The sequence below is a fragment of the Uranotaenia lowii genome, chromosome 2 (assembly GCF_029784155.1).
Source record: "Uranotaenia lowii strain MFRU-FL chromosome 2, ASM2978415v1, whole genome shotgun sequence".
Classification (NCBI taxonomy): Eukaryota; Metazoa; Arthropoda; class Insecta; order Diptera; family Culicidae; genus Uranotaenia; species Uranotaenia lowii.
In genome coordinates, this window is record NC_073692.1 from 202,353,465 (window position 1) to 202,376,868 (window position 23,404).

Genomic DNA, 23,404 nt, shown 5'->3' on the forward strand with positions numbered 1-23,404 from the left:
AATAAAATATTTAAAAAAAATTTAAATAATGACCTTTAAAATGAAAAATTATAAATAATCTTTAAATTGTGTCTAAAAGTACCATTGTGTGGCCCAAGTTATGATGCAACTTTCATCTGAAGACACCAAACTGAACCAATAACTCCTTCAAGAGTTTTGAAAGAAATAATGACAATTTTTTCTTGAAAACAAACAATGATCGAACAACTGCACTCACATGAGAAGCTAGCGCGCGCATCTAAAAACATGGGAAAAAGTACTTATCATAGCAGGTAAAAAACACTATTTTTTCATGCTTTGTAGAGTGTTCACAGCAAAACTGACTTCAACTTTCTTAAATTTTTTTTAAATATTTTATTTGAAAAGCTGGTAGAATTTCGAAGCGTTTTGATGTGCTATTTTATGATTTTTGTTGAAAAATAACAGAGTTATGTAGCTTTGAAAAATGGTTTTATTTTATTTACAAGAAATTCTAACCAAATCTAACTAAAAAAATAGAAATGATAGAAATCTGAAAAAATGCATGTGCTTCTAAGTCATAAAAATTAACACAATTTTCAATTTTGGGAAAGAACTGAAGACCCTCGGCGCAAACCCGTCAGATAATAAAAAAAATCATGTATATATGTATGTATTAATCGATGTACAGTTCCGTTCATAATTGTATAGAAATTGGAAGCAAGCGCACTGTCACTTCGACTTTGAACTTCCATTGTTTTTTACTCTGATGATATTTTTTGATCAATTTTTTTGCGATAGATAGATCAACTATCACACTATTATAACACAAAATTTGAGCTTTCTTGAGTTTGTGTGGCCTGAGAAACAGTAATTTTACGAAAATTGGACTTTTTGGACTTTTTTCATTCAAACTACAATATATCTGAAACTACACAACATTTTTTATTGAAATTTTTCACAGTGATTGTTGAGATACGAAGCTAGCATGTCTGAAGTTTTCGAAAGATTCTATCGATGAGATCAAAAGTTACGCGAGGTGCAATATTTCAGGATGAACCTTGAAATGCGATTTCTATAGAATTTTGGACGATTCATGAGAACAATATCGTTTCCTCCACCAATCAGACAAAACATCTAGCGTAACATTTCAAAAGGGCGAAACTGCCAAATGTAAACAAATCGAGTTAACGGTCATTCCGGATGCACGCGGTTGCACTTTACCTATCAAACGCGGTTTCATCTTAAAATTACTTGAAACTTTCAAAAAATTGATAAAATTCAATTGGGCGAAACTTCCTGTTGATGCATTTTCGTTGGAACGTGAAGTTACGCCTATTCAAAATGGAGTGAATTTTTCTATTCGTGTAGAGTCAAAAGGCGTAACTGAGTTGACCGTGTGTGACAAAACGGCCTAATTAGTTTTTGCGTGTAGGATGAATGGGCGTAACTTCAAAACCAAAACAAAAACGGCCGATCAATTGGGCGAAACTTGTAGGCGTAACTGAAATCGAAAACAATAATAGGGCGAAACTCGAAAATCTCTGAAATTACGCGAAAAAAGTTAAAGTTCTTGATAACCATCGAACAATAAGTGAATATAATGCACATTTTTTGATTTTGTTGAACAAAAAGTAATCGATTTTATAAATAGGATTTGAATAGGTGTTCCGAATTTTCAAACGCGTTTTTCTCGTTTCGAGCTAACTGCTAGTTTCGCCCTTTTTAAATGTTACGCTAGACATGTCTGGCAAAAACAATGAAGCAAAGAAGAAATGGAATAAATGATCCATTTGTGTTCTGAAATCAGAGTCTCGCGATATTGTTGTGATTTTTCGGTTGAAATAGATTTACTGGTTGTTAAACAGAGAATATGATTTTCCTAACATTCGTCCAAAATTCTATAGAAATCGCATTTCAAGGTTCATACCTGAAATATTGCACCTCGCGTAACTTTTGATCTCATCGATAGAATCTTTCGAAAACTTCAGACATGCTAGCTTCGTATCTCAACAATCACTGTGAAAAATTTCAATAAAAATGTTGCGTAGTTTCAGATACATTGCAGTTTGAATGAGAAAAGTCCAAAAAGTCCAATTTTCGTAAAATTACTGTTTCTCAGGCCACACAAACTCAAGAAAGCTCAAATTTTGTGTTATAATAGTGTGATAGTTGATCTATCTAACACATAAAAATTGATCAAAAAATATCATCAGAGTAAGAAGTAATGGAAGTTCAAAGTCGAAGTGACAGTGCGCTTGCTTCCAATTTCTATACAATTATGAACGGTACTGTATGTATGTATGTTTGAACCATGGGTGCACGGTGTAGGGATGAGATGAAGGATATGCAGAAAATGAATCAAATTCAATTTAAAATAAAATAAAATAATAGTAAGACGGATTGACACTGGGAGCATAGATTTTAAAGGCTGCTGCTACGAACAAAATTGTTTTTGATTCAGCCACTGAAAAAAGACGAAATGGCTTTGGAAGCGCCTGCTGCTGATTGTTTGTTTTTGTTTGGCTTTCCGGTGGAAAAAGACGGAAATGGCTAAAGTAGCGCTGAATTCTAAGGCTTCTGCTGCTGATTGTTTGTTATGATTTAGCCTTCCGGTGGATAAAGACGCAATGGCTTTAGAAGCGCAGATTTTTAGGACTGTTGCAGCTGAATTGGCTTAGGAAGTGCAAATTTTTAAGGCTGCTGCTGCTGATTGTTTGTTATGATTTGGATTTCCGTCGGAAAAAGACGGAATGGCTTTAGAAGTGTAGATTTTGAAGACTGTTGCTGCTGGTAGTTTGGTTTTGGTTTGGCTCGCGGGTGGAAAACGGAACAGATTTGAAAGCGCAGATTTTTAAGACTGTTGCTGCCGTTTGTTTGTTTTGGGTTGGCTCCCCGGTAGAAAAAGACGGAATGGATTTGGAAGCGGAGATTATCAGGCAGCTTCTGTTGATTGTTTACTTTGTTTTGTTCTACCGGTGGAAAAAGACGGAATTGGCTAAGGAAGCGCAGATTTTCAAGGCTGCTTCTGCTGATCGTTTGCTTTGATTTGGCTTTCCGGTGGAAAAAAAAGTTGGAATGGCTTAGGAACTACAGATTTTTAAGGCTGCTTTTGCTAATTGTTTGTGTTGATTTGGCCTACCGCCGGAAAAAGATGGAATGACTTTGGAAGCGCAGATTTTTAAAGCTACTGCTGCTAGTTGTTTGTTTTGGTTTGACTTTTCGGTGGAAAAAATGAAATTGGCTAAAGAAGTGCAGATTGTTAAGGCTGCTGCTGCTGATTGTTAGTTATGATTTGGCCTTCCGGTGGAAAAATACGGAATAGCTTAAGAAGCGTAGATTTTTTGGACTGTCTCCATACTGTTGACCATCCGGTGGAAGTGGCATAGGAAGCGTAGATTTTTAAGACTGTTGCTGCCGTTTGTTTGTTTTGGTTTGGCTCCCCAGTAGAAAAAGACGGAATGGATTTCGAAGCTCGGATTATCAGGCAGCTTCTGCTGATTGTTTACTTTGATTTGTTCTACCGGTGAAATGACCCTTTCTCCGCTGTACATCTCCCCTTTGACAGTAGAAAGGGGTCTCAACAGACATTTCTTGTACACAAACATGCTCCCATTTTGCTGTGTGGTGGCGGCTTATAGAATACTACCACTGGGATACTGGTCCACGTCGTAAAAGGCGACTTATCCAGTACTTCCCATATGCGTTAGTCATTCTTCAAATGCGACTATCACATTGGGAGGGGGGAACCTTGGCTTGGTTCCAAGCCAAGTTTCTTCAGGGAGGATTCACCAATTGTGCTTATTGCTATTAATGCGCATGCACGAGTTGTATTCTCCTAAATTTTGTAAACACCCGCTTCAAGGTGGTTCTGTGCCTGCGGGCCCCAAAGTGGGGGTAGGATGGTGTATAATAATCCTATCTTAAGCAGAACGTTGTTAAGGTCTGCACTATAGCCAGGCACTGGTGCAAAGGGCCGTATTTTTCCTGGCAACTCGTGGGATTCAGATTATACACACGATTTTAAAATTTTCATCCTGTATGGGATACCCCGCTTCATGCGTCGATATGAAGGTGCAGAGGTTCTTGTGTGTGATGGAAATATGTGTGGAATTCTTTGATAGAAATGCTTTCTATTAAGGTTGCACAGATAAATCTGCAGCACAAAAGAACCGCTACACTGAACTTATGTCGTTTAATCCTTAATGGAACTGCATCAATCGCCTTGGTCCAAGAACCCTATTTCCGAAATGGAACTTTTTACTTAGGGAATTTGCTCAAACCTAACTTTACTGTGTTCAGTGTAATTGGAATGACTAATGCCCGAATGATGCCTCGTGCATGTATATTGATAAACAATTCTTTAAATGCAACACTTATACCCAATCTAACAACAAGAGATATTTGCGTCGTTCAGGTTTCGCTGCCTGATAGAAAATACGTCTACTGTTCAGCATACTCGCCATATGAACAATCATCCCCTACGGATGATTTAAAAAATGTCATTTCATTCTGTGAATCACAAAATATACCTCTTGTAATTGGCTGTGATGCCAATGCCCATCATTTTGTATGGGGTAGCTCAGATATCAATCTGAGAGGCTTAAATTTAATGGAATATTTAAGCAGCACTGATTTAGAAATTCTAAATGTAGGAAATAAACCAACTTTTGTTAGGTGTGACAGAGAAGAGGTGATTGACATCACACTTTGTTCTAGAACAATTTCTCAGGAAATTTCAAATTGGCATGTGCCTAACGAAGAATCGATTTCTGACCACAGGTTTATCTATTTTGAACACTCAGGTGAGTTTTTAGAAACAATAACATTCAGAAACCCAAGAACAACTAATTGGGACCTATATTTGGAGCATATTGCTATTAAATTTCATGGATATACACCTGAAATTACTACTCCTTCTGAGTTGGATGAAGTGGTTGCAAAAACCACCGAAATTATTTTAAATTCTTATGAAGAAGCATGTCCCTTACGAACGTTGAAATTCAACAAAAACAGTACACCATGGTGGAACTCAAATCTCAGTAAATTACGAAAAAACTGCAGACGTTCTTGGAACCGAAGGCGCACGGAAGGTTTTGATGCTTTCAAGTTGGCTCGCAGAGCTTACCGGAAAGCAACACGAGCTGCCGAACGCTCAAGTTGGCAGAACTACTGCACAAACATTTCAAGCTTGCACGAAGCAAGTAGGTTAAATAAAGTCTTAGCCAAATCAAAAGATTATCAGGTTTCATACCTTAAAACCCCTAGTGGTGATTATACATCAAACGACGAAGAAACATTAAGTTGTCTATTCAATACTCACTTTCCAGGATGTGTTGATCAAGATTCATCGATAGAGCCTGAGTTCTTTTCTGGAAGTCTAGATTCCTTGCATTTTGCTCGGAAAATAGTTACTACAGAATCGATCAAATGGGCAATCGATGGTTTTGCTCAATACAAATCTCCTGGAAGTGACGGTTTATTTCCAGTTTTGCTTCAAAAAGGTTTCGATCATTTCAAACACATATTAAGAAAAATAATGATAAGCAGTTTTGCTCATGGATATATTCCTAAACTTTGGCGGCAGATAGCCGTGAAATTCATCCCTAAAGGGGGACGATCATCATACGACGAAGCCAAAAGCTTTCGTCCTATTAGTCTAAGTTCATTTCTATTAAAAGCACTTGAACGTTTAATTGATCATCATATCAGGCAAGAATGCCTTGCCCAACATCCGCTTAATGCGACACAACATGCATACCAAACAGGAAAATCAACATTAACTCTTCTGCACAACGTAGTACATAACATTGAAAATAGTTTTTCACAGAAAGAATCATGTCTAGGAGCATTTCTAGACATAGAAGGAGCATTTGATAATGTCTCGTTTACATCAATAATGGATGCGGCACTACTTCATGGAGTGCCTAGTGTTATAACTAACTGGATTAGCGCAATGCTAAGTAACAGGAATCTTCATTCGTCTTTAAGACAGGCTTCAATAACAAAAGTTAGCACACGTGGTTGCCCACAGGGAGGTGTACTATCACCTCTTTTGTGGAACCTAGTTGCAGACGGCTTGTTGAGAAAACTCAATGACCGTGGAATACCAACCTATGGATTCGCAGATGATTATCTTCTGCTGGTAAGAGGTTTGTGCATAAGCACATTATTTGATATAATGCAACAAGCTCTGCGCTCTGTTGAACGATGGTGTTCTCATGTAGAACTTTCAGTTAATCCTCTAAAAACTAATATGGTTTTATTTACTAAAAAACGTATCACCCGCGGGGTGCGCCCTCTGCTGTTTTATGGTTCCGAAATCACCGTGTCTAATCAAGTTAAATATTTGGGTGTCATTCTTGACTCCAAATTAAACTGGTCTGATCACATCGAATTCAGAATCAAAAAAGCATGCATGGCCTTCGGACAATGCCGACGTGCAATCGGAAAAAACTGGGGACTCAAACCCAAACATATTCACTGGATTTATTCCACAATAGTAAGACCAATTCTGGCCTATGGGTGTCTAGTGTGGTGGCAGAAAGGAGAAGTTGCAACAGTTCGGACTAAACTAAATCACCTTCAAAGAATGTGTCTTTTGGGGATGTCCGGATCGTTCACTACAACTCCTACTGCAGCACTAGAGGCTCTGTTTTCTATCAAACCTCTACACTTGTTCCTAAAACAGGAAGCCTTCTCATGTGCTTTTCGTCTACAGGCAGTTGGTCTCTGGCTGTCAGGAAATATCGAAAGATCATCGAGTCATACAAATGTGTGGCCTGAATTAGTTAGATTAAACAAGTTTAATCTAGCGCCAAACGATTTAACACTCTCGAGTAGTTTTCCCTACATGGGGTTTAAAGTCAAATTTCCTTCTCTTCAAGAATGGTTATCAGGTTTCGTAGAGGATCAAATGTCCTCTCATATTGTATTCTATACTGACGGTTCATTATCAAACGGCCGTGCAGGTGCAGGAATTTACTGTCACGAGTTGAACATAGAATATGCTCAACCTCTAGGAAAGTATTGTACAGTCTTTCAGGCTGAGCTGTATGCTATTATGTATGGAGTGCAAATTGCACTTCAAAAGAAGATTATGTTCAGAACAATTTATTTCTGTTCAGATAGCCAAGCAGCTATCAAATCACTCAGTGCTTCCAGTTCTAGATCAAAACTGGTAATCGCATGCCGGAAAGCAATCGAAGAACTTGCTGAAGGCAATGGATTAAACCTTCTATGGGTACCCGGACATAAGGGAATTTTTGGAAACGAATGCGCCGACGAACTCGCTAGAGCTGGGTCGGAAAAGGAATTTTACGGACCAGAGCCGGCTGTCCCAATATCACCATGTTGGTTCAGAAACCAAATTCAAACTTGGTCCTCTAACCAGCATGAACGATACTGGGAAGAGTTGGACACTTGTCGTCAAACTAAATTATTTTTAGAAAAACCATCTCCAATCATATCGAGTTACTTATTAACTTTAAATAAATCTCATTGCAGCATCTTGATCAGAGCACTCTCCGGTCATTGTAAACTCAACTATCACATGCACAACATTCAGCGTGCTGAATCTCCAGTATGTGTTAGTTGTGAATCAGATGTGGAAGATCCCTTCCATCTTATATGTAACTGTCCCTCATTTGCCAGACTACGTTTTCGTACTCTGGGATCTTACGCTTTAAGCGAATCTGAGTTTAAGAAATTAAACTTAAAAAACATTCTATCATTCCTTACCGAATGTAGAAAAGAGCTTTAATGCTAATAATCTCTAGTGGAAAGGCTTTATGCCATCTTAAATAGATTGAATTTATTTCTTCCTTTTATAGGTTTTTCAGGTTTCTCAGGTAAATGATGAAATCTTGGATAAAAAAAAGGCTAGGCACAATTTTCCCGTATGTTTGGATAACGTGCCGCTATTAAGCCTACCCCCATTCTGATACCTGATACCTGTTTGTTTTGGTTTGACTTTTCGGTGGAAAAAATGAAATTGGCTAAAGAAGTGCAGATTGTTAAGGCTGCTGCTGCTGATTGTTAGTTATGATTTGGCCTTCCGGTGGAAAAATACGGAATAGCTTAAGAAGCGTAGATTTTTTGGACTGTCTCCATACTGTTGACCATCCGGTGGAAGTGGCATAGGAAGCGTAGATTTTTAAGACTGTTGCTGCCGTTTGTTTGTTTTGGTTTGGCTCCCCAGTAGAAAAAGACGGAATGGATTTCGAAGCTCGGATTATCAGGCAGCTTCTGCTGATTGTTTACTTTGATTTGTTCTACCGGTGAAATGACCCTTTCTCCGCTGTACATCTCCCCTTTGGCAGTAGAAAGGGGTCTCAACAGACATTTCTTGTACACAAACATGCTCCCATTAAAATTTGGTTCCATTTTCACGATTATTTATCGAAATATTTAAAAAATGTATGAGTGACCCTTTTCCCACTTTTTATTGTTTCACTGAAAACGGAGAAACATTTTTTAGGCTCAAATACAATGTCATAACAAATTTGGTTTCGTTTGCTACATTAATTCTCGAGTTATGTTGGCAATTCAGTTGCTTCCTGAGCCGATGTCCGTGAGTTCGAGCCCAGGAGTAGGTAAACATCGATCACAGTTATACCGGATAAGATTTTCAATGACTGTCCGCCAACTGCATCGTTGATATAAGTCGCGAATGATATAAATATGTTAAAATGACTGTAATCGAAACAAAAATAAGAGTTATGATATAAAATTTGTATTGGACCCCATTCTCCTACCTATCTTGTTAAAACTTGCTCGATTGCATGATTGTTCCCATATCATATTTGGATCCATTTGTTAGAAAACCATGTTTCATACATTTTTGTCCAGTCTCCGTTGTGTATTTTTATATGAAAACCAAAGTTTTACGTATTGTAAAATCTATCAAAGGCAGCATTATTGATATCAGAGAATTGCTTCGAAATTAAGAAACTTTGATGTAGAGTACGACTAAGTAGTCCAACTTTTCAATATTTAAAAATTTAAACTCATCATTTGGAGCGATCATTATCAGAAAATTTAAACTTTCGAATAGAGAATGAAGGTTTTACAAATTGAGGAATCTTTATAGAAGGTACTTAGCAAGCAATTCGACTACATTTTCACATAGACTTATTCCTTAAATATTGAAACTGGAATCAAATAGGGGAAAAGTTCATATAACGCCCCATGTGGCTAATACGCGCCACCCTTGTTTTGAAGAATCTGAAGCATTTTAAGCCTATAAAATATTACCAATTTGTTCTAAATGCTGTGATTGGTCATGGCAAGTATGAATTTTATCTTAAAATGCTCCTATGTCGTGATAATTTCACAATTTAGGTTTTTCTTCATTTCGATCTAAATTTTAAAACACTTTCAATAAGGTGTCACCAAGCAGAGAAAAACGAATAAGACAATATTTTCTGACACATCGATAGAGGAGAATCTAAACTACGATTTAATGCTAAAAAATTATACCGAACTCGCTATGGTATGCTTTTTATGGGTATGTTTTATCACGGCCCATGCGCTCGTTATAACGCGCCAATCGTAGTAGGCTGAAAATAGCATTAATTTTTCAAAAAGGCCAAATTTCATTGAAAATGAACAAAAAGTCTAAAACCTTATTTTAAGCGTTAATTCAGCCCAAAAAATCAATTTTTATTTTTTTTTTAAATTTTGATTAGTCCATTTTGATTTTCTTTTCAGTCAAAGTGTCTGTAAGTATTGGTGTGTTTTCGGTCTTCGGCTGCTTTCGGGTGTGTTCGGCTGCTAGGCGCGTATTGAATACACGGCGGCGCGTATTTGCAATACAGTTTTGTTCTGTGGCTTTGAATAAGGTTTTTAAAAATCAAGTTTTTGAAGCAACTATAGCAATTTGAGTAATAAAAAATCATAGGCATTTGTAGAAAACAATTTTCTTCAACGATTGCATCCATTTTTAACACAATTTGTACGTGGAATACATAGAAAATCAGCGATTCGCTTAGGTGGCGCATAATAGGGCATGTTCCCCTATTTGGTAAAAACACGCCTACACCATACGAAGCACCCTGTAGCCATACAGAGCCTATCAGCGCCCATCTGCAAGCCCTGTGTGCAATGAGCAATGAATGGAGCCCCACCACGCTACGCACAAATTATCCGGTTCACCGCTCCGACTACTCCACGATAGGTTAGGAACTGGTACCTACTGGTTCGATAGTCGGGATGTTTGTTTGGGTAGGCGCTCACTCGAGTCGATTCTCGCTGGATCCCTCAACGGTCATGCCATCCCGCCAACAACAGTCTGAATTGCGTCGTCTTCTAGTGTGGTTGTTTGGTTTGTAGATTGCTCACTTTAGGTTCCAGCAGACGTGAATGAAGTTCACTTCTGGAATTCCTGGCCGAGACAGTTATCGCGATATCAGAGTTTACCTCTGCTCTAAGAGTTATTTTAATTACCGTTGAGCATCTGTGGCGGTCGAAATAAAAAGTGCAACAATCACGAGGGAAAAGCATCTAAATACCTAGTTTGAGTTGCAGAGATACGTGATCCAGTTATAAATTGTGCTGATGTCATAGTTTGTGGTTTTGAGAAGACGACGTTTGTTTGGGTTCAAATGAGAGCTTCCCTGTGAAGATGCAGTAATTGTGTTCCGTACATGTGACATACTCGGCAGTGACACAAAGTATAAATTTCTCATAACAATCTCACAGAAACGAAAAGTCTCAATGGCAACCCGCACCATTATAAGTCCTCCGAAACCGGCTAGGAATGCGCCACCGGTGGCCACCAAATCACCCCAGCTGAAGAGCCTCGTGTATAGCAAGTACCGCGAATTGCTGGGGTCCTATAATGGCAAGGCCAACGAAATTTTGCAATCCTATCCGGCTTACATGGTGCAAGAAGACAAGGGATTCGACTTTGTAGACAAGTGAGTAAGAAACACACTATATTCTAGGTGAATGGAGTGAAGTTTCCACGCTTGACTTCTTCAGGTCAATAGATTTTTGAAAAGGTTTTTTTTTCTCCCAAGTGGTCATCTATGATTCATCGATAGCTTCTTTCGCTTTTGGGGAAACATTTTGAATTCTTTGCGTTGGTGATGATTCAATTGATCGGTTTTTGTGGGTTTTTCTGTCCAAAATAGCATTAAGGATGATCGTAAAAGTATACATTTGATTGCTTCAAGGCGGAGCAACTGAAATGCGCTAGGCATACATTCCATTCCATTTCATACCAGAAAAAAATAAAGAAATCAATTTTGTGTTTTTTTGAATCTCAATATTCAGTTATAATGGATCGTACTTACCCTTTCATATTGAAGTGGAACAACATTCATGGTAAACAACCGTTACTAATTGATCAGTTTTGATCCTACATAAACTGCCTCATTATTTTTATCATGATTGTGGATCAGTTCATATGAGCCTTATTTGTCATTAAGAAAGCAGTCATGACCTAATGTTTGTTGCACGAATTAATATAAAACGAATTAAAAGCCATGAACCTAAACTCGCGGTTCCAAGCTAAAATATCGTTAAACATGACCAAAACAAATTCTTCTAAGTTCTAATTTGTAGTTTCTCTTCTTTATGACAAGAGACTGTCCGTCCACTCATCCCAGATCCAAGCACATATTTTTTCAGCATTTCTATCAGAATCTCTTGGTTTTGTAAATTTTCTGAAATGTTATATTCTTAAAAACCAATCGCTTAAAGATACTTTATTTAGAGGATTTGCTTTGGCACTTCGAAGACGTTACCTTTTGGGCCTATGTTTTTGATAAAATGAGGTACCTACTGTATGTTAATTCTCTACAACCAAAAAATGAAAATGATCGGCTTATTTTAAACATAGTTTAAGCCTCTTCTGCTGGATGCGACTTTTGATGGTTCAAAATACATTTTGTGGGACTTATAAAGCTGAATGCGAAGAAGATTAAGATTTTTTAGGAATTAGGAAATACAGTCGGAAGCTCAGTTCATTTAGAAATGGGATACTTTCTTTTGACGATAGCTAGTTTCCTAGTTGAAGTATATACTAAATTTTGACAGCAAAAGTACCATAAACTGAGGGAACATTGATCTTTTTTTTTAATTCGGTTTCGAATATATTGGAAAAGGTTGCTTAACACTTAAAATTTTTAAAATACTTACTGTGGTAAGGAGTATAAAGCATGATAATTGCTAGCAGAATATTTAAACGACATTAGTGGCTATCACTAAATGTTTGTTACAAAACCAGATTTCATTTTTCGGGGTAACTTTGATCACTATGGTTCTAACGTATCTCAATATCTTCAAAATGCAAGGAATATTTAAAGAAGGTAGTGTCGAGGCAGCCCTGCTTTAGTATTAGTACGCACTGCGACGTCACAATCACGAAAAATCTGTTAATTTACTAGGAAATTTGCCCTTTTCATTGATAATTTCAAGAATTTGCTGGAAATGTTCCACTTTTAATACCTGTTATTCTAGAAGGATTCTTGCTCTTCAATATTGGTACGAAAAAAGTTGGATTTTCGAGTAATTTTTGTATGAAATAGACCATCGAAGTTGGGAAAAATGGTGGATTTTCCCTATTTACTCAAATTTGCAAAACTTAAAAATTAGTTCAAAGTCTTCCATGAAAATGATCAAGTCAGTGCAGTTTAAGATCCTTATTTCAAAAAAGTTATCAAAAAACAAACTTTGATATAAAACCACAATTATTTATTCGCATTTTAGGAAATCGAGTTAACAATAATCAATTGAGGTTAATTGTTCTACATAAGAATTGAATATGGTAAACCGATTGGATAAAAATCATGACAATCAGTTGAACACTCAATAACTACCAGCTAGACCTTTTTAAAGTAGATTTTATCTTCGTTTTTGAACGTTTTAGCTTCAAGATGACATTGCGTTCATTATTAAAATGAGAAAAAACATAATACAATCTTCAAAGGACCAGAAAATTTCATAACATAGTGAAATAGAGGTCTTACAACACAATCAAAATGAAATTGGAATTCATTTTCGTTCTAAAACATGTTTTTCTTTGAAATTTCTGCCATTCGCATATAAATTTTCGATATATTCGTTTTTGTGACGTCACAAAAAAAATCCAATATGGCTCTCGACACTACCTTATTTGAATATTCCTTGTTCAAAATGATTGTTTTGATGCCAATGAGCACGTTAGGCTTAAATCATCAATAACAGTAATTTTGTTTAGGACTCAATTGAATTTTAACGTTTTCGAATTTTACCATAACACAAGTATACCATTTTTTCATGATACCTTTCATGAAAAGTGAGTTGACTTCATTCATAAATATTTTATTCGTAATATGACGTTGATTTATCAGTTCAACGTGTTTTGGAGTTTGAAAAAAATAAGATGAGCCTAAATGAAAGATATTGAAAAAGCAAAGTCTACGCGAATTTGTTTTCCTTGAACAGCTCATTCATTTTAAGAAAAATGCTGATTTCCATTTACAAAACGTGCTCCAGAGCAATTGATTTGTGTTTTGTGATAATCGATTAATTGATAATATTGCAGAGTAGATTTCAAGATCAATCGTTTTATACAATTTACTTAGTATAATTGTTGTCTTTTTATGATTTCTTTTATAAAATTTATAGTATTGTCCAAAATGTGAAATTCCATCAACGCATGTTCTAAATTGAATACCACAATAACATGTAGAATTTCAAATTGAAGATATTTTAGCATAATCCGTCGATCGGGACCGTTTTTCCATTCGGCAGAAAACAACACAAATTGAGAACCATAGCAACATACTTTGCTACACGGAGATAAGCTGAAGTAGGCTGAAATTCCTATGTTGAAAATAAAACATAAACAAAATTTTCTGCGTGGTCATAGAAATGCAAGTTCCAACACGAACTTTTGTAGTTAAGACGCGAACCTACGGTTGATGAAAAGAATGTTCAGACTGCCTCAGTACCTCAATGCTTGAAATTTTCTTCTAGTAAGAACTTTCTCCAGGAGATGGTGCAGATGTACATGTCCTTGCTGAAGTATATGAAGCATGCTGAGAGTTACCAATATTTATTAAAATATGTTTGCGACAACCCAAATTTGGCCTATTTGCAACTCAATTTATAGGCTTTCAAACGTAGAAAATAGTTACAGATTTTTTAACTTCAGACTTAGTTAATGATGATTATCTGCAATAATTTCATGTAGATCAAAGTTACCCCGGTGATCATAGTTCCCCCAGTTTACGGTACTATCCAACCTATTTTTTCCAATTTTTAAAATAAACGAGGTTCTAAATTAAGGTAGAGAAAAATTGAAAAATATTTTGTTCAGTTTTCTTCAAATCCATCGTTATCAAATCTTAAGCTGACAAAACCGTTGATAATTCAGAGAAAATTCTGTACATGACTGGTAGAGAAATATGCAGTGTTCGGCACAAAAACGCTAATCCGCTAATCGCTAGATAGTCCGATAACTTTTTGTTAGCGGTTTAATTTTGCCGCTAAATTTTGATCGAGCTAGCGAATTAAAAAGTTCCGCTATTTTTTGGTTCCGCTAAATGAAGACCGCTAACTTCCATTCACGAATTATTACTGATAGAAGATAACTTTTTGTCGTTTGACAAGTTAAGGAGACATCGGGTATCATTCTTACACCAATATGCGCTTCAAGTGAAAGTGGTCACTTCGAATGGTCTCAGGGCAGGAATGCCTCATGTAGATTTACTTTTTTTTCTCTTTTAGTACTTCTTTTCTCAACATTCTTAGAAAAAGAATTCAAGAAATATAGTTAAACAGTATTAAACTATTTTAAACATCCTTTATGTAATTCATAGCTAAAAGGTCATGTTTTCGATACTGTTTTTTTTTGTCTGCAAAAGTACAGTCCGAAGCCTACTTGATCAATATTTTACGTGACTTTAGCATGGTCATCCACATGTGGTGATTTGTTTAAATGTGCTTTTTAGGTTAATCGATGGATTTTCATAAGCTTTTCCAAATTTCCAAGTTTTTTTTTATTTTAGATTTCAACGTTACTATCCCACCCGGCAAGTCTCGTTTAATACATGTACGAATCGTGCTGGGAAAATCCACTTTCTACAACTTGTTTGAAGTGGATGAGATATTTACTTTTCACTATACAGTTTTTCACTGGTTTTTCAAATCAGGCAAAATAAAGATAAGATAAAATTGCCATAGAATGAATTTGGATTCTCATTTCATTTAGTTTTTATAGATCCACGTTTGGCAATGCTCCTATCATAAGAATTTTGCATTCCTCTTTTGAAAGTTTGAAAAAAAGTGAAACCTGATAAAAACATTTTCATCAGACTTGGCACAATAAATAATCCACCATATTTGTAAAGTTTTTGAGCAAACGAATTGAGATGCAACGATAATCCATCCTCTGGCCATGCTGTTTACGTTATTGTTAGTCAACAGTTAGCGATTAGCGATTAGCGCTTTAAACTTGAAGCGATAACTTTTTCAGCTGATTTAGCGGTTTTAATTAGCGATCGCTAAATTTGAATGAGTTAGCGATTTAATTAGCGCCGCTAATTTTTCAATTAGCGATGCCGAACACTGGAAATATGTAAACACTGTCAAAAATGTCCAAAAAGTTTAAAGCAAACGTTGAATTGAAGGTCATGGTCAGCAGCTACGATTGAGATAATCAGGAAAGTTAAGGCTCATACCAGAATTTTTTAATTTTTATTAACCGAATAACTTAGTATAAATCGCTGAAAAATCCCCTACATTTTTTTCCGATAAGCTAAATGTGGTGCCTAGCTATGAGCATGGCTGGTAAATTTCAGTCAGATTCAGATTTCAGATTCCATGAAAATAGTATGAGTTCTGCAGTTTTTTCTATGAATTATGTATGGGAGCCCCATTACACCCAAAATTCAGACTCTGTGCCAATGGCGTGTAGTCAATTACATAGCATCATTGGTACAAGAAGATAACGCGACCGGTGCTGATTCGATTTGCTCCCACTGGCATTAATCTCCCAAGTTAACCGAATTGCGTATGTCTGAAAGAAACAAAATAAAAACGTTTGCACGTCCCTCCCTATCGCATCACAAAACGAAGAAGGATGGAAATAAATACCGGCCAACACCAGGCAGCCAGCGAACCGAGCACTGTGCGTGTGAATGTAGTAAAAGTTTAATTTAGGACGTTTCGGCTTCTCAGTCAGTTGAAATTTTATTAAAAACAGCACATTTACTCAATGTCCAACGTTTCGGCCATGATCTTGGCCTTCATCAGGGAAAATAGAGTGTGTACTGTTTGTGTCTGTTAGATTTTTAATGGCTGGATTGATGTTGGATTTTTTCCGAACCAGAATGAATAATAATCCAAACACTTTAAAATGTCTGTCTCCTAGCGATCACTTCTTGATAACTATTGTTATCAAGAAGTGATCGCTGGGAGACAGACATTTTAAAATAGACACAAAAAGTGGTTAGTTTAGATTAATCCAGTGTTTGAATTATTATTCATTCTGGTTCGGAAAAAATCCAACATCAATCCAGCCATTAAAAATCTAACAGACACAAACAGTACACACTCTATTTTCCCTGAGGATGGCCAAGATCATGGCCGAAACGTTGGACATTGAGTAAATGTGCTGTTTTTAATAAAATTTCAACTGACTGAGAAGCCGAAACGTCCTAAATTAAACTACATTCATCAGTCGCAGATTCATCAACTGTAGTAAAAGCAACAACAAAAATATCCTTCTAATTCAATCCACCGGCACCGGCAAACCACGGCCAAGCTAAGCTGTGCGTGTGTATGCAGTAAAAGCAACAAAAAAAACATTGCTTCAATTCAATCCACCGGCAAACAACCACGGCTAAGCTGTGCGTGTGTATGTAGCAAAACAACAACAAAAGCATTCCTTCAATTCACCGGGAAACAACCACGCACCGGCCAAGCTGCCCGGCTTTAGCAGCTGTGTGTATGTAGCGTGTGTATTAGACTGCCCCAAATTTGTATGGGAAATTCAAAACCTGCGAAATGTTATACGCTGCAGGCTAAAATTGATCCTAGGCCTAGTACTAGATCCCATGCAAAATTTGGGCCAGATCGGATCACGGGAAGGGGTCGCTCAACGAGCCTCAAGTTTGTATGGGATTTTGAGACATTTTGTTCGGGAGAAACATGAAAAACAAGTTTTTCAGCAATAACTTTGGTTCCCGTCGGCCGATTTCTTTCAAAAACGGGTTTTCTTAAAGCCTAAATTATGAAAAACATTTCATCCGAAGACTGCATATCGATAAGAGTTAAGACAAAAAAGTTATTAGGCTTCCAAAATGGGCTAACTTTTTTAAGGATGGTATTCATCACTGTAAATGAGTCGGGGCGGTCGAACTTATTGACGCCTCATTAGCAGTGATGAATACCACCGTAAAAAAAATTAGCCCATTTTGGAAGTCCAATAACTTTTTTGTCTCTCTAATCGATATGCAGTCTTCGGATGAAATGTTTTTCATAATCTAGACTTTAAGAAAACCCGTTTTTGAAAGAAATCGGCGGACGGGAACCAAAGTTATTGATGAAAAACTGGTTTTTCATGTTTCTCCCAAACAAAATGTCTCAAAATCCCATACAAACTTGAGGCTCGTTGAGCGACCCTTTCCCGTGATCCGATCTGGCCCAAATTTGGCATGAGATCTTGTACTAGGCCTAGGATCAATTTTAGCCTGCAGCGCATAACTTTTTCAAAAGTCGGGTCATTTGGGGCACTCTAGTGTGTATGTAATAGCAGGCGGTAAGCAAACACAGTTCTCATTCAATGGGTTTCCCGTTTCCTTCACTCCCGTTCCCTTTCACGTTTCCATCACAAAACAAAGGAATACCTTGAAAGGAGGCCAAACGCCGGGAAGCCTCCGTCGTGCGTTTTTTGTGATTGATCGGTGGCAGAAAGGCTGTGACAAACAGCCCTCGTCCTGCATGAAGCTATAATAGTACACTGATTAAGATGTCGGACTGGTAAGACGATGTGAATAGTGGTTTGAGTTCGAATCTCCCCACGGCGCTGTGGTTATTATTTTTATTATCTTGTTTCTGGGATGGATTATCCAATAGGAACGAAATCCCATTAAATGTTTTTCTTGTTTCGCTTGAATGTAGTGGTCATGCATAATTTTGTTTGGAAGCCGAGTCCTTATGCCAGTTACGGTTTTCCAAACATACCGTCTTCGGCACAGTGCACATTTCAGAGCATTTTCGGCACAGAGATTTGCTAAAAAGGCATTGGATTTCTGTTACCTCTTCTATGGGTGTAGTAGCGATAGGTTTTATTCTGCATATTAAATGAACTCTTTTTGACAAATTAAGCTTATGAACCTCGAAGCTAATTGTAGGAAAATCGCCTGAAAATTGTTCGAATTATATGAAATTTTAAGTTGAATTTGTATGGGAGCCCCGAATCCATAAAATGTGAGAGTTTTTAAACTATTATACAGACCATCTCTAGTCTAAAAAAAACCTTGGATACAAAATTTAACGTCATTCTTACCGCCCGTTTATACATGATGGTATAAGCTATAAACCCCTATTAAACAACTACTAACTTTTCTACCTAATAAAATACGAAGTTACGGGCTTGGGAAAAATTGTTCAGTGGAAAATTTTCTTTTGAGAATTTATAAATTGGCACAAAAACCATCTCAGCAGGCTAGGTTCCACAGAAGAAAAAAAAAATGATGTTGATTTTTCAGTACAAAATATTGAATTTTCCCATACTAACCTAAAAATTCAAATTTACTCATAGAAACGTTGCATAAAAGTTCTGCAAAATTCATGGATGTGTTTTGAATTAAAACGGAGCTTTTTAGACCCCAGGAAAGAGAAATTAAAAAATAATCTCAAATCGACTCAGTCTTACCTACATATTAGAGATGTACCGAATTCTATTCGGTCGAATATTCTATTGAGTTTTTAATTAAAATACACAAGCGATTTTTTCAGTTTTCATCTATTTCTTCCATCTTAATGTCCTTCATGTTTTTGAGTTGAATATTTTCAACCAGATGTAAATATATAACATCAGATCTTCTTCAAGTAGGGGTTTCTTTGATTCTCAAAATTTCACCAATAGCTGAATAGACAGAATCGGGGGGAGGAAGACTGAATAAAAAAAGAAAAAAATCTTTCAAACGTCAATTTCTCTCATCAATCTACCGACCAATGAGGAGGTTCAAAATTTTACTTTCTTATTTAGTGATTTTTAATAGAACTTGTTTGATGCTGAAAAGCACTTTTTTTGCATAAAACAATGATTTAATTAGGTTTTGTTTTGCTCTGGAAAATTCTTGTATGATATGGCGTATTAAGTCGCTCAAATTTCGTCAAAGTTTTGAAGCTGATAATTAAAAATGGTTTGATTAATTGTTGTTCTAAAAATTTAGCTAAATCTAAATTTAGCACCCAAACAACTGAGTTACATGACTCGCAACACGAAACTGATCATCTAAAGTTAAAATTTGAACGATTACAAATCTTTTCAACAATTGCTGGCTTTTTGCCGAACAGTAAAAAAAACGATGCAGAAAATTTCAGTCTTCCTCCCCCAGGTTTGTAGGACGTTTATCGTCAAAAATATTGGGTTCCAGTGAATTCTGGGATAAAACATGTCGAAATTTATCTATTTAGCTTTTTACTTGATTTCTAAAAATTGGCATTACAAGGCTTTTTTATTTTGTTTACTGAAAAATGTCTTCAAAAATGACATCCATCACTCGCTGTAAATTACACCTTTAATTGAGAATAAAAAAATGAACTCGAGAAAACTTTTTCGCTAATCTTTCGCAGTAACTGTTCTTATGGGAAATATATTTGAGAAAAAAAACGATATATAAGGCAAGGTGAACTGATGGGGTTGTGAAAATTAATTAACGATTTTTATGGCAACCACAAGGTGACTTTCATAAAAGAGTTTACATCTTTTGCGACTTTATTTTCCTTCTTTGTGGTAAGACGCATGTTAATATTTTATTTTTGTAGCCCTTAACAACGTTAAGCCATATTCTGCCGCCACCCTGCTGATCTCTCTCTCACTCTCTCTCCATCGAAAAAACACCACCGAAGGAGGATAAAATTAAATGTCGTCCGATTACGACACCCACCTTAAACGCGTGAAAATCGTGCGTGACAGTGCGTGGTGAATGATGGTTTACGACGATTGACCAACTGGCACTAACTAGAAAACACTGTAGCTAGTGTGATTATTATTGTTTTATCTTTCCGGTGACGGGGGCGTGTGACTTTTCTCAAATGTTTTGGCGATTATCCGCACACTGGCATCAGGTCCGAATCCTTACTAGAGTTTGATCAATTGATTGCCAATTTCCTTTTTTTTTTTTGCAAGGTTTTATCGACACTTTCGCTTAATTGAAATTTGTTTAAAGTTTGTAACATTGTAAGGGAAGCCGGATATGGCGAAAAGAAATTTGGATTTTAATGATTTTTGATTTTTTTTTAAATTTATTTTACGTAGAACTTGTAAAGCTTAAGTCCAGTAGCCAGAACGAATTCAATATATGAATAATTCTGCCGGATCTCCTAAGTATACAAAGAATTAACACGACGTCTTGGTATTTCTACCAAAACAAGCAACGATTGGAACGATATGATTAATGGGTCTACGTTCTCGAAAGTGTTTCATGTTGATATGGTGCAGTCTATTGGGTGTTGGGTCGTTTCTTTTTTTTTCTCCGTCAACTTATAGCAGCTTAAAAGACCATATGACTCATACGGTCCGGAATGAAACCTGTTTATTCTTAACTGCTCCATATTGATCGTTTTCGTGAATTCCGAGCTCTTCCTAGAGGTTTAATCAATTATGGTTGCTTACATGTTAAGTATTAAACAAAACGTTAAAATTATACGTTTTTAAATTTTGATTTCTTGATTCTGACCCAGGGTAACAAACTCACTCAATCACATGATGAACAGACAACAAGCTCTTACTTTGTAGAACGACAAATTCGTTGAGCATGCTGTGAAGCAAATTGAATCCGATTTCATAACAATCCCTGGTCGTACCACACTTAAAAGCCGTGAACTTGAAAACATAAACTTTTTTTTTGTTGTTTTTTGAAAGCGTATGTATAGATACAGGGCCGTAGGAAGAACCGGCTCATGGGGGGGGTTTTGATGACAATTTTTTCTCAATAACATTTTTGCTTAAACAATGCCTACACAAGTGAAAAATTGTATATGTACTTAGTGCAAATTATTCAAATTAAAGTTTTTTTGCATTCAAAGTTGCTTATTTTTAAATTAAGTCCTAGGAGAAGCCAATTTTGTTCATAAAGCTTTCAGAAATATAGGTACTTGTGATATAGCTCAGTTGGTAAATCAGTTGCCTCCTGAGCTGATATCCATGAGTTCGAGCCCAAGAGTAAACATCGATCACAGTTGTTCCAGATAGGTTTTTTAATACCTGGTGCCAAGCTTCTGAAAATCAATCATTTTCACTGAGCCATGCTTGACTACATTCAGAGCCAACAAATCAAAGCAGTCAAATTTTCCTTCTTCAACCAAATCATACAAACAATCATGCATGACAACGACGCTTCTGTATTTGAAACACTTTTGCGATACATGATGAGGTAAAAAAGGACGCAGACTATCAGCAACGAACGTCTCGATGCTGATTTCCTTCCCTTGACGACTTTCAACCTTTAGGATCATAACTGATATGTATCAGTTCTGAGCGATCTATGTAGGCTATCAGATGATTTTTTATTTTTCGTTTTGCCTAGAAGGACAAAATCATGACTAGGTAACCGCAATGAACTGTCCAGCATGTGCTACAGCTTTTTTGAACATGTGGTCCTGGTATTTATTCAGATTTTTCCTTTTGAAACATTAATGATCGTCTATCAATAACGAGCATTATCAACAATGATGCGAGGATAGACGTTCGGGAATGATTGAGGGAGCGACGTTCAAAATGTATCACCAAGTATGTCGATCACCGTCGATTAGCCACGTGACGAATAGCAACGGTAGCCTCCGGTGGGGCATGGTATATCTTCTTGTATCAAGTTAGTGTTGATTTTCGACATATATTCAATGGGTACTTTTACCACGTGCGTATCACAGCACTCGGAGGTAGCATCATTCTAGCTAGAAACCATTCCTGATTGCTTTTCTTGAGCGATTTTCCAACCACTGCCTGGTGCGTCAACTGCATCGAAAATCGAGACAAAAAAAATGAATTTTGAACCTTCATTCAGAATTTTTTTTTTGTAAACTCACTTACTTTAGCAAGTTTCTGAACCATAAGCATAACCGTTTTAAGCATTGGATGAAAATCTATCAAATATTCAGAAATAAAAGTAAAAAATAAGATTTGCGGTTCAAATAAGGTTTTTTTACTACTCTTGTAAACTCGATTAAAATTTAAGACTAAGTTAGAACCTTTGATTTTGAAGAATCTGCAATATATGTAAGTTTTGTAAATAAAATTTCCAGCTGAATTTTTACATAAGGATAAAAAACAAGTTCAAAAATTATCATTTAATATTTAATATTTCATAATTTGAATCCTGTTATTAAAGTTTTCAAAATCAAAATCTAGATTTTTGAAAAAACAAATTCTTTAAAATGCATTGAGATCTTATTTTTTATATGTGATTTTCACCAGGTTTGTGTTTCTAACTTTGATAAATTGAAAATTTTAATTTTGAATCAAGAATCAAAGTAAACAAACTCCAATCTCCTTCAATTTGAATCCCTGATGAAATTTTAACATCGATATTTTAATATTGATCATAAAACTTAAATTTGAGCTTAATCTGAACACAAACCTTGAATTTTAGTTCCAAGTCTGAATTCTGCATTTTGGACCCAAATTCTAAGCCTGAATCTAAATTCCGGATAAGAAATCCTATGAATTTGAAGTGAAAAATTGTATATGTACTTAGTGCAAATTATTCAAATTAAAGTTTTTTTGCATTCAAAGTTGCTTATTTTTAAATTAAGTCCTAGGAGAAGCCAATTTTGTTCATAAATAATTTGAAAACAAAAAGCGAAATTTGTATCAGAACCCTTGACCAGAAATCTTTTATTTGAATTTGAACTTATGGGTTTCAATATGATTTTTTTCAATTATTTATTCGTAATTGAACTTGAAAAATTTCAATAAAATTGTGAATAGCGAAATTTTTACATATTTTTAATTTCTGGACTCATGAAACTTTTTTTATGACTCAACTCTGCACATAAATTGAGAATAAAAATTTCAGATCCAAATTTTAAAAGTTGTTTAAATTTCAAAAAATTGTTTTTTTCATATTCCGAAATTCAGAGTTTTGAATATGGAAAATTCATCACATTTAAGATTGAAATGCAACACTTATATTGGGTCAAGTATCCGGGCTTGGCAAATCCAGGCAATTTTATCCTGAAACCTTGCGAAATAAGGGCATATTGTTTTAAGTTTTTCTTAAAA

General features: G+C 36.0%; 1 protein-coding gene across 6 annotated transcripts in view; it reads left to right on the forward strand.

Annotated features, from left to right (window-relative positions):
* The window catches only part of LOC129749858 (protein piccolo-like), an 87,427-nt gene that overhangs the window by 20,532 nt on the left and 43,491 nt on the right, over nucleotides 1–23,404 (forward strand). For 4 of the 6 annotated variants that reach the window (XM_055744947.1, XM_055744948.1, XM_055744950.1 and 1 more), the window contains exon 1: nucleotides 10,223–10,877. The exons of 1 other annotated variant lie outside the window; for it this stretch is intronic. In XM_055744947.1, coding sequence (XP_055600922.1) covers nucleotides 10,675–10,877 — 203 coding nt within the window. In that variant the 5' untranslated portion in view covers nucleotides 10,223–10,674. Of the gene's footprint in view, nucleotides 1–10,222; nucleotides 10,878–23,404 lie in introns of those variants that run through there. One more of the 6 variants, XM_055744949.1, reaches the window with a different exon arrangement.